Source organism: Anser brachyrhynchus, assembly GCF_964034855.1.
Source record: "Anser brachyrhynchus genome assembly, chromosome: 9".
In the NCBI taxonomy this organism is placed as follows: Eukaryota; Metazoa; Chordata; class Aves; order Anseriformes; family Anatidae; genus Anser; species Anser brachyrhynchus.
This window is the reverse complement of record NC_137703.1, coordinates 24,695,450-24,707,572: the sequence shown is the minus strand read 5'-3', so window position 1 is coordinate 24,707,572 and position 12,123 is coordinate 24,695,450. Positions and strand designations below refer to the sequence as shown.

General features: G+C 35.1%; 1 protein-coding gene across 2 annotated transcripts in view; it reads left to right on the top strand.

Moving 5' to 3' along the window:
• ATR (ATR checkpoint kinase) overlaps window positions 1–12,123 on the top strand; it is a 43,900-nt gene that overhangs the window by 11,446 nt on the left and 20,331 nt on the right. For both annotated transcript variants that reach the window (XR_013955252.1, XM_080605250.1), the window contains exons 15-29: window positions 264–458; window positions 815–1,000; window positions 1,388–1,480; window positions 3,068–3,198; window positions 3,394–3,537; window positions 4,665–4,758; window positions 5,513–5,638; window positions 6,254–6,460; window positions 6,686–6,799; window positions 7,659–7,774; window positions 8,727–8,847; window positions 9,778–9,915; window positions 10,776–10,983; window positions 11,433–11,611; window positions 11,958–12,122. Coding sequence is in view for 1 of the 2 variants with exons in the window: in XM_080605250.1 (XP_080461376.1) it covers window positions 264–458; window positions 815–1,000; window positions 1,388–1,480; window positions 3,068–3,198; window positions 3,394–3,537; window positions 4,665–4,758; window positions 5,513–5,638; window positions 6,254–6,460; window positions 6,686–6,799; window positions 7,659–7,774; window positions 8,727–8,847; window positions 9,778–9,915; window positions 10,776–10,983; window positions 11,433–11,611; window positions 11,958–12,122 (2,217 nt within the window). In the remaining variant the exon portion in view is untranslated. The remainder of the gene's footprint in view (window positions 1–263; window positions 459–814; window positions 1,001–1,387; window positions 1,481–3,067; window positions 3,199–3,393; window positions 3,538–4,664; window positions 4,759–5,512; window positions 5,639–6,253; window positions 6,461–6,685; window positions 6,800–7,658; window positions 7,775–8,726; window positions 8,848–9,777; window positions 9,916–10,775; window positions 10,984–11,432; window positions 11,612–11,957; window position 12,123) is intronic.

Genomic DNA, 12,123 nt, shown 5'->3' with positions numbered 1-12,123 from the left:
TTGCCACTTCTTGTTTGAATGTTTCAGTAATGGTTAGATGAAGCAGTTCCTTAACATCATTATTTTAACTACTTTTTGACTAAAAGTTTCCATCTCATTAAAGTTCTGTATTCATATCTATGCTCACAGATATGACCATAGATATATGTTGACCAAACCCTGGATTTGGTGGTTTTGGAGGGGGGATTTTTCACTAATTTTTTTTTTTTGTATGGTGTTTATGTTGTTTTTTTCCCCATTAAGCATTGTTCTTAATTTACCAGCGAACCCTGCAAGTTTTGCTTCCTGACCTTGCAGCCAAGGCCAGTCCCGCAGCCTCCACTCTTATTCGAACAATAGCAAAACAACTGAATGTAAACCGAAGAGAGATTTTAATCAACAACTTCAAATACATCTTCTCTCATTTGGTCTGTTCTTGTTCCAAGGATGAACTTGAGCGGGCACTTCATTACCTCAAGGTAAATGGGCATTGGCAGCACTATTATACACGCTGACTAAGAGCAACAGTGGATGAATAGTGAGCTTTCTTCTTTCTGCTTTATTTAAATAAAGGTATTGCAAAGCATAGCTGGGGAAATTGTGTATGCAGAAGTTCTGTTGTTTTTATTTGTAATCTCTTCCATTGCTCTGAGTAGATGTTGTGAGATATTTTGTGAACTTTAACTCCAAAGGCTTGGATTATCTGATATTGATCTGAGTGGGAACTTTCTCTTTCATTCCTATGGTAAATCAACCTAAAGTCTGATGCTACCAATCTTTCAGTGCGCTAGTTTCACTGCAAAGAAAGTAAAACTTGGTTTCTGATTTATTACAGAATGAAACTGAGATTGAACTGGGCAGCTTACTGAGACAAGACTACCAGGGACTGCATAATGAACTACTGCTTCGTATAGGAGAGCACTATCAGCAAGTCTTCAATGGTTTGTCAATATTGGCTTCATTTGCATCTCATGATGATCCCTATCAGGGACCTAGAGAAATAACGTCACCTGAACAAATGGTAAGGAGATCAAAATATTCATGTTCGGTTTTGTTCAATATTTTTAATATATTTTTAATCTCCAGTCAGAGAATGAGGACAATTTGACATATTTTGAATACCACTTATAAATCCTATCTGAAGTAAAAGTGGAGGAAAGACTGTTGTTTCATATCAAGTGTTCTTGTAATAAATAGATACATTCCAAATGTGCATTAATAAAAATAAAAACAACACAGCCTAATAGGAACATCTTTCACGAACACTGGTATTTCTTATGGAGCAGTGTATGTGTTTGGGATTCTTCCCATTTTTCTGTTAGAATAGCCATTTCGTACTTGCTATTTCATTACTTCAGCTTAGCAATGTGTTAATAGTAAGATGACTTTTTTACTTTTTTCTCCACAGGCTGATTATCTGCAGCCTAAGTTGCTTGGTATCTTGGCTTTTTTTAACATGCAGTTATTAAGTTCCAGTGTTGGCATTGAGGATAAAAAAATGGTGCGTAAACTCAATTGTGAATATTAAAACAAAGATAAACAAGGACTATTTTTAAGGGCTATTTGAATGCTCCAGACTTGCTTATGTGATTGTGCAATTGTTGTTGATGTCTCAAAGATACTTAGTTGACACGTGTTTCTTGAAAACTGGTGATCTCACCCTGGGTAGGACATCTGTGTAAGCTCAGAAGTATGTGTGTTTTTTTTTTCCTTTTCTTTACTGGTCATTTAATGTACATAATTCATTTGTGTGGTATGTGTCACATGTCACTTGACCTGTGATTATAGAGGGGGAATCTGAGTATATGTTTTACATGCATGAAAGAAACAAAGTGGAGGGTGAGGGAATATGGGAGGAAATTGTAGTTATTGCAGGGAACAAGGTTTTAAGGGCATTAGAGGGCAAAGCTGAAACTACTGCTGCAAAAAGCTGAAAAAATAAAGTGCAAATCCAAGGGAAACTGGGCTTTATTGGTTTTGTTTCCCATAGAACAGCTCCTTTGAGCTTTACAGTACAGAGGCTTAGTGAAATTAGTGCTCACACCTTGACACAAGACAAAATCTGAAAGTTCTGCTGTGCTGAGGCAGCGAGCTTCTAACTGCAAGGTAGATCTTATGGCCACCTCACAGAGGTGGCACAGATAATTTCTAAATGGAATTATTCAGTCCTAGAACATATATAACCTATGCGTTTATCTATAGACTGCATTTTCTCTGCTGGTGTTCTGTTTTCTAGCTTTTTTGCTTCTGAGATATTCACGTTGAGGTGATATCATTTTCATAGCCCAGTGTCTTGATGTTTTCTGAACTTACTTTCATTTACATAGCATTTCTTCTGTTATACCTACTAATTCTATTCTATCTTGTTTGTGTGTGTGAATTTTCCCTTCCCTGACCTTTCCTCAAGCTCGGGTTTCTTCCTATGTTCTGTTATGTCATGCTGGACATTCTGCTACCTTGTCAGATACAATGTGACTGTGACTGAAATATCTCCTGCTTTTTCTGCATCTTAGTATTTCTCTCCTGTCTTTTATCAGTCCCATTGACAACTCAGCTGTTAACTGCTCCTTTAAGCTTACTGTCACTTCTGCTATAAGATCTATGTCAATTCTGTCACTGGTTTCAAATGCAAGTTTGTTTTCTCTGTATTTTCTCAATCTGTACTTTCCAGCTTCTAGAGTTTTGGACATACAGTCAATCATCGTATAACAGACTTCTGTAACTGTAAACTCCTTTGGTGTCTACAGTTCTTCCCTTGTCTGTCAACAGCCTAAACAACTGCTTTATTTCTTATTACAGTCTAGTCATTCCAGATCCTCTTTACTTCTCTTTTCCTCAAATCCACAAATCTCTTACTGAAATATCAAACTAAGTTTGTATTCACTGGAGAATGTTAAACAAATATATTTGGGGGGGGGGGGCGGGGATAAACAGAGAAGGTACAACTTTATTACCTCATTTGGCTTATATGGTATATAATTTCTTTAGCCAGGGTAGCCTGGTTGTGTTCGAAGAAGTGGCTTGTATGTGTTTCACTAAGAATCTAATATACCAACATGATTTTTTTTGTTGTTGTATATATATGTAGGCCTTGAACAGTCTCATGTCTTTAATGAAGCTTATGGGTCCCAAACACATCAGTTCAGTAAGAGTGAAGATGATGACTACACTGAGAACAGCCCTAAGATACAAGGATGATTTTCCAGAACTGTGTTGCAGGTGAACTGATAGAGTGCCCAAAAAGTGACATACCTGCCATTTTTGTCATTGAATATACTGTTTTGTTTTGTTTTAGACAATACTCTAAACCACAGAACTCATATAATTTAGAATGCTTCTCATGATTCAGATAAAATGCCTTTATGCAGAGAAGAATCATTGATTACTATTGTTTTCATGTATTTTCTTATTCAGAGCCTGGGATTGTTTTGTTCGAAGTCTGGATCATTCATACCTTGGCTCCCTGCTTAGTCATGTGATCGTAGCATTGCTGCCCCTTATACATATCCAGCCAAAGGAAACAACAGCAGTATTTTACTTTCTCATAGTCGAGAACAGGTACTGTACAAAATACTTTCGCTTACGTGGATTAAATCCTGTAATAGAAATGGAGGTAACACTAAATGAAAATTGTCCAGTACTGAGATGAGAAAACTTACTGTTTTTATGCAAAATATTAATTTGTTCTATAAAATTTCCACTTCTTTAAATTGCAACAAGATTTTGAAATTTCACAAGTGATATCCTTATCTGAAAACGTATTCTGATGTTGACCTCATTAAAAATATATGATGCAGCCAAGTTACAGCCTATTTAGAGGGCTTCTCCCCTGCATCAGTATCAAGCTTCAGATTCTGTGTTTTTTCTGTTGGAATGGGAAAATGTTTGGCTCTACAGGCCATGCAGATGGAATAACAGTAATTGCTAACATTTATTCTAAGCTAGAGAGAAGTGTACAGAGTTGGAAGTAGGGAGGAAATGAGGTCTTTATTTGTTGATTTCACTAACTAGAGTTACAGTTATGAAATGCACAGAAATTAGCACATCTTCTTTGCAACTGGTCACCTTACCTTAAAAAAAAAAAAAAGTATCTTAAAAAAAAAGAAGTATCTTTTGTAACTTAGTATTCTCTAGGACTGGCCATAGCTTATATTTTGGTTACTTATGTTGGATTTTCATCTTTCTTGCACTCTATCATACCAACAGTATTCAAAATAAAAGGTGACTCTATGAATAACAAGGCTCTCATAGAAGCCTGTTTAAAACAGAAGCAAAATGGAAATAGCTTACTTCACTTTAGGAAGAGAGAATTCTTTTTTTGGTTATGTGTATTCTTATAAGGAAAAGAGGAATTGGCTACAAATCAAAAGGGGTTATTTTCACCCTTTGTCCTGTGTCCAAACTAAGGAGAGCCAAACCTGCTAGAGGTGAATGGCAACTCTCAAAGCATTGGGAAGAACTAGCTATTAGAGAGTAATATAAAGTATAGAGAAGAAATACCTTTATATTATTTCAGTAAAAAGAGTAATAAATTGTTTAACACATGTATTTGAAAAAAAAATGGATTTTTTTTCTGCTTTTGTTCTTGTTATTACATTTTAGTGCTTTCATTGAATGGGTTTTTAAAATCTTTCTCATCCAACTAATATTCAAAATGTTCTTTGCAATATTTTTATGACTATTAGGGATGCAGTACGAGACTTTTTACATGAAATATATTTCCTGCCTGACCTTCCAGAGCTAAAAGATATTCAAGTAGTCCTTCAGGAATATCGAAAGGTACGGCTTTGTTTATTTATTTATTTATAATGCATCAAGTTAATTCATGATGAATGAGAAAATTGTTTATTAAAAGCTTTGTTAAGTAGAAAGAGCATTCATCTGCCTCCACAACAAAGCAGAATTTGTGCATTGAAGGAATACTTTGAGACAGGTTCTCACTCTTTAGGAGTGAAATGGGGTCACATTTAACATGCTTGTTTTGTAGCACCCCTGAATTCTAACTTTGCATCTTTTTGAGACTAAAGAGATTATAAGGTTAAAAGTCAACATTCTTAGCTATGGCAATGAATGTGTTTCAAGATAAATTACTTTTAATTGAAGCCCTTATCTGTATTCTCTTTCAAGTTGACCTGGTTTGTCTTATTTTTAGGAGTACTTTATGGTCTATCCTTTCTACTTACCTTCTAAAGGCAAGCAAAATACATGGGATGTAGCAACTATTTAGTGGGAATAAGAGACATAAAAAAAAAGTTACAATTATTTTAGATACTGAGGTGCTTGAAGCAAAGAGTTTTCTTTGGATTTAGTCATTTTCTTCTGATTAAGAATTATAAACAAAAGTACAAGTATAGCACCTCCTTGAGGAGAGCAAACAAAAGTAGAGGAAGACAGCAGTATATGGATATAGTTAAGAATGTGTGTAGATAAATAGATGTTTGTATGTCTTATTGCTTGTGTTCTTTGAGATGCTGTTTAACTGTGTTCCTGTTATATTTATTACTTTTTATTGCATTTCTTACGTCCTGTTCAGGAATCTTCTAAAAGCACTGACTTGCAGACAACACTGCAGCTATCCATGAGAGCTATTCAGCATGAAAATGTGGATGTTCGTATCCATGCACTTACCAGCCTGAAAGAAACATTATATAGAAATCAGGTATTAAAAACCTCTTTGAGTACACTTAGAAATGAATCAGAGTAGCAACCAGACCAACAAGCTTACTGTTACTGGGTGTTTGCATGAACTTGGGTGTTCTCCTGCATTTGTTAATCTAGATGTTTCTTAATATAATTGGTAGAAGGGATTCTTTTCCATCATGTCTCAATGTAACAGGACTTTCCAGTCCTCCTTGATGTGATGCTGAGTTACCAAGGGTATTGGTATATTTTTTTTTTTTTTTTTTACTGTAAGAGAAGATATATCTAGGAAATGCATTTCAACAGTCTAAAGAAAAAGATAGCGTAGAAAAGACAGATTCTTGATACAACAAGGAAAGAAAATTAAGTTAGTAGAGAGGTATTTAATAATGAAATAAAGTATTGGCTATAAGAGCATTACTAATACCTCATTCTTACTTATTTATTTAATCCTTCGTATGATAACAAGCAATTTAGTACAACTGGGCTATAGTTACAAAATGACAATATTTGAATGATAAACCTAAAGTCATGGGCAAATAAAGTATGACGAGTGAGTTACAGACAGAAAATTTCTGAGATGACTTATTGTAAACATGGTTGTAGACTCATTTTTATTTTTTCAACTTCCTAGGAAAAATTGATAAAGTATGTAACAGACAGTGAAACTGTGGAGCCAGTTATCTCTCAGTTGGTAACCGTACTTCTTATCGGCTGTCAGGATGCAAATTCTCAAGCCCGACTACTTTGCGGAGAATGTTTAGGTGAACTGGGAGCTATAGATCCTGGCAGGCTGGATTTTTCAACAAGTGAAACTCAAGGAAAGCATTTCACATTTGTGGTAAGAAGTGTTGCTGTAGTGTTATGCTTAGCATTAAAGTTTGATGGGATTTTTATTTTTTTATATGCTTGGGAGTAGGGAACCTCTTAGCTTTAGACTCTTTGAAAATCTCTACGTGCTTTGTCATCTTAACTGGCTTGTAGCCAGGCTTCAAAGTGACCATCTGAACATTAATTATACTTTGTTGTAATAAAATTGTGTAATAAAATTGTGTTTGTGATTGAGGCTGGTGTGGAGGATCCAAATTTTGCCTATGGATTATTGATGGAACTGACTAGAGCGTTCCTTGCTTATGCTGATAATGTTCGTGCTCAGGACTCTGCAGCATATGCTATTCAGGTAAGATACAATGTTAGATCTCTTTTATCTTCACAAATTACTTCCTATCACACTGAACACAGCATTATGAAATATAAATGTACGTTTTGCAGTACGTTTGAAACATCATCCTGTACAGTTTTAAATTACAATATAAAAGGTGATTCAGGGTCTTTTTTTTAACTCCTTGTTGCTCACTTGTCCATTAGAATTCGGGGGAGTTGCCAAATAAAAGCATTTAAATAAAAGCATAAGTTTGTTTCTGTGTCATGTTATCAGAGAGATCTGACGTTTCAGAAGTAATTAAGTCTATACATAGTGATTCAAGGACTAATCATGAGATTGACATAGAAATTGTGCATGTTCCGTAGGCAGAAATTGAAAACAGCAAGTATTCCTAAGAGGGCTTCTGCTTACCCTTTTAAGAAGCAGCTAGTCTACCCTTATTTTCAGGCTATAGTCTTCTGTGCTGGTTTGCTATCTCTAGGCTGACTTTTTTGTGGTCTTATATATTTGTGAAAACTTCAGGATGACTTCATAGCTCTAGGAGAAAATTGATGACCCAATGTAGTCCATGGATTAAATTAGCTTCTGCACAAGAAAGAATCAGACTAGCTTCTAGTCCTTGTCTATTAGCACATGTGCAGAATGTACGATAATGTGGTCCAAACACCAGCCAGGAAATCTGGAGAATCTATAGTTAGTCAAAATCAACCCATGGGTAGTAACGGGGATAATGATCTTGGATTAAATTTTTATGGTTATAATTTTTGAATTAAATAATCTGTAATTTGTATTTTGTTCTTTGTGTACACCAATTTTCTTGTGATCATGAAGTATTTTCAATGCTAACTTGTTTATATAATCCATGCCTTTTCAGGAGTTATTGTCTATCTATGACTGTAGAGAGACAAACACTGACTGCTCAGGCTCCAGGCTTTGGAGGAGATTTCCTGAGCATGTGCAGGAAATCTTGGAACCTCATTTAAATACACGGTAAATGACAATTTACGCAATTTCTTTTCATAACAGCTTTAAAAGCGTTTTTGTTTTTTTTTTTTTAACCTCTGGGCTAGCAATAACATGATTTGGTATTATGGTTGTCATTCTTGTGTGAAGAGTGATATGTGTATATACAAACAGCAAGGAAGCTTTCCCTATATAAAGCTGCATTAGCATTTATTTGAATATATAACTTTTTGTAAATCAAACAAGCAGAATTCTTAGTTCATACGTTGCCCAGATACATGTGGTTTCCCTAGGACATTGTCTTATACAATGTTCTGATGCTGTTATTTCTGTTTGCCTTTCTCTCTACAAATTCTCACTAGTTTGTACTGACTTTGTACTCAAATCCATTAATATCCCTTTACTGATATCATTTATAGAAGTAGGAGGATCTCATTGGGTTTCAATTTAACTTGTTAAATTTGGTTGAATTAATGGTAAAGTATAGTGTGAAGAAAATTTCCTATTATGTATGTACCTTAATTTGAAATAATTAAAGTTTCCTTTCTGTTTCCTTATGAATACTGACTGTCATGCTCATCTGTGATAAGTTTGACCTTTTTAGAAAACTGATTCTTTGGCCTTTCTTGGCTTTCATATCTGTTCTGGGTTTTTCCCGTCAAAACATACTACTCAAATAAACATCAAACTGCATTTCTTAAGGCTAATTTGAACAGGACTTTGAAGTATGCTTTAAAGTTCTGGTAGCGTGTTATGTTGTTCATATGTCATGTTTCATTTCAAGAAGTTCTAGAAAAATACATTGGCTGCTGGATTTATTTATTTATTTATTTTTAAGATTCAGAAGTTGAAACCTTAAGATTCAAGCTAGGGAACTTTAGAATTAAATGCATGCTATAGTTTTTGCTTTGTTTTGTTTTTAATTATTATTATATATATATTTGAAATGTTTTATTAAAAGGGTACTTTAAAATTACAGGTACAAGAGTTACCAAAAAGTTGTTGATTGGTCTAAGATGAAGAAGCCAATTTACTTAAGCAAATTAGGTGACAATTTTGCAGAATGGTCAGCAACTTGGGCAGGTTATCTTATAACAAAGGTAAGATAATAAGTCTGCTTTCTAAGTTGGTATTCTTGATACACAGTTCTTGACCTAACTTCAGTTTCTGAAAGTAAGGGATGGATGAGGGGGATATGTCTTTTCTCTGGAGGCTTGTTATAGTGCATAGTACAGACTTCTTGCATCTTTAAGGTAACTGTGCACTTTCTCTTACCCAGCATTGCTTCTTCTTGGCTAGACTTGGCAGATAGTGCCAAAGCCAAAAGTCTAGGAAGTTTGCCTTTGTCCAAACACTGTTGTATAGTTGAGAGCACTTGAAGTGTCACTGTAAATTACCTGAAATGCTTCTGGAAAACCTCAAGGTACCTTGTCAGTTTCTGAAATATTTCTTTCATGTCCCCGTAGATCCATAGTCCCAGCACATAAAAAGTACTTATCTCTCCCTTTCTTCCTTTCCTTTCGCCTTTCCTGCATCTAAGTGACCCACTGAAAATTTCATTTCTAGATCAACCACTCTAGAGAGTGACTTTGATTGCATTAGCTCAGTAGGTGTGGTGGCTTCTTTCTATTTCAGATAAAGATGAATTGATTGTCTTTATAACTTCCTAATTTTTTCATGTTTTTAAGTGCAGGATAGAGGCTCAAAGAAGTAGTAGACTCTCAGCCTTATGTTTTTTGTTTTTTGTTTTTTTTTTCTAATGGCCAGTGCAAGTTCACAGTGCTGTAGAAAACGGAAGTGGAATGTGTAAGCACTGCTTGCCTGTCTTTTTGTGGTATCAGCAATTCATACACATAATAAAAGCTACCATCTGGCATCCATGTTGCAGGTTTAAGTTCGATGAATTTTCCGTAGGAGACTAGTATCTTAAATTCTGTTCCATCAAATACTTTTGTAATTGTCAAAAATAGACACCTGTTAAGTATTTGGGTATTTGTAATGATGTTTCTGCTGGAAATATTTTCTTGTAGGTGCGACATGATCTTGCCAGAAAAGTTTTTGATTGCTGCAGTATTATGATGAAGAATGACTATAAAGTGACAATTTATCTGCTTCCACACATCCTTGTCTATGTTTTATTGGGGTGCAGCCAAGAGGATCAACAAGAGGTAAGTATGAATTCTTCATGGGAGCATTCAGGAGCTGTTCTTCCTCAGAGCTGTTCAGCTCTGCAGAACTACTGTAGACCTACATGAACAAATTGTAGTTGTTAAACACTCTCCCCTTCCCCTACCCTGCTACATTTTCAGCCAGGTTTTTTAATAAATTTGTACAAGTTTGTGTTCAGTTGCTTTTCAGTGGATTTATATTTCTTAAAGTTATTTCAGCAGGGCCTAGGAGAAAAGATACCATGTTGTTAAGTAGGATTGCAGTAACATTAGGAGATGCAGTGGCACAAAAAGGAAGAGAGGGCAAAAACTAAGGAATAAATTGAACTTGTACACTTCTGAGAACACAGACCCATAATTTTTTCTTTCCCTTGCACACACTTACGATTCAAGTACAGGAACCTGTTCAGATATGACACTCATGCAGAGCAGGGACAGGAGGGAAAAGCATCATCCAGGAATTAATCTTTCCTTTAGTTTGCTTTAGCAGAAATTGAAGAAACTGAAAAATACAGGTTATGTTCTATTAATTTGAAGTTTCACAGTTAAAATAACGGTGTTGAAACATTCTGGGTGTGTAGAAGGAGGTCGTTAGGGGTATGTTCTTCTGCGAAGGAATGCATTCACGATAAGCGTAGAATCTTCTGATGATTTGTACTGGGTTTGTCCTTTCTTCCTCTTAAGATCACCAGACAAACAGGGCTTATAAATAAAGACCAAATTATTAACGTAAGCACTTAAAATATCTACTATCTTCATTTTTTAATGTTAATTTGTTAATTATGTTAATATGTGCTGTTTTCTACTCTGTTGGTGTCTGTATGGTACTTCTGTTTTTCACCACATTAACGTTTGTGTAGGTTTACATGGAGATTATGGCTGTTCTGAAACATGATGACCAGTGTACTAGGAGACTTCAAGACAGTGCATCTGATCTAAGCCAACTGAGCACACAGACAGTGTTCTCCATGCTCGATCATCTAACTCAGTGGGCTAGACATAAGTTTCAAATGCATATTGCTGAGAAAAATCCTAGCAAGTCTAGCAAAGACAGAGGCGATCTAAAAAGTAAGTGATGCTTACTTCATTTCAAGTGGTGTTTGCATTCCTCGAATAAGTTTTTTAATGTGCCACTTCACATTATGACCATGTGAGAATGCAATATTACTATAATGTTAGTCTGCTTTACAATTTTTTACTATCATATTGTGATTTCCACCTCCCTCCCCCAATTTCATTGTTTTGAGTGTATATTTTAAAAGTAGATTCAAAGTTTAAAAATTAAATGTTAATTTTTGGTAGCTTTCTAAAAGCTCATTTTAATTTATTTTATGGTGTCTTGCAATATGTAGGAAGTTCAGCAATATTGATTTACTGTTGACAGAAGTGAAAAATATGATCTTAGGCTAATTAGTTTTTCTCATTAAATTGTGAATTACATGAATTCTAATGCATAGGGGTATTTCTTACAAATGAAACCTCAATGATGGACTTTTAAAATTGGTTTTATTCCATAGCATCAAGTGAGGACTGCGGAGAGTATCAAAATGTGACACGCTTTTTAGACCTTATACCTCAAGATACGTTAGCTGTGGCTTCATTTCGCTCTAAGGCTTACACAAGGGCTGTGATGCACTTTGAATCATTCATCATAGAGAAGAAACAAAATATTCAGGAGCATCTTGGATTTCTTCAGGTTCAGCAGTTCTTTTGTTTTTTGTTTGTTTTATTTTAAAATGACATTAAATATAGATGAGTAAAGCTTTGTCAGATTATTCTTTGAGATGGTATGATGTGTATTGTTATTACAGTATAAGATGATGACTATTGCAGTATGCTAAACAAAAGAAGGGCTCAACTTTGGAAGTTGTCTATCAAAACTGATGTTTATGATGAAAGCTTGAAGTCAAAAATTCCTACAGAGTAACTTGCTCTGTGTTTTCAACAATACGTGTGATTCTGAACACATTATACGTAAAATATCTTCTTGCTTTAAAAGAGTTGTTTTCAATGTCCATTTTAAACTCTCTTTTTGAATAAAGAAATTGTATGCTGCTATGCATGAGCCAGATGGAGTAGCTGGGGTGAGCGCAATTCGGAAAGCAGAACCATCTCTCAAAGAACAAATCCTTGAACATGAAAGTATTGGCTTGTTAAGGGATGCTACAGCCTGTTATGATAGGGCTATCCAACTGGAACCTGATCAGG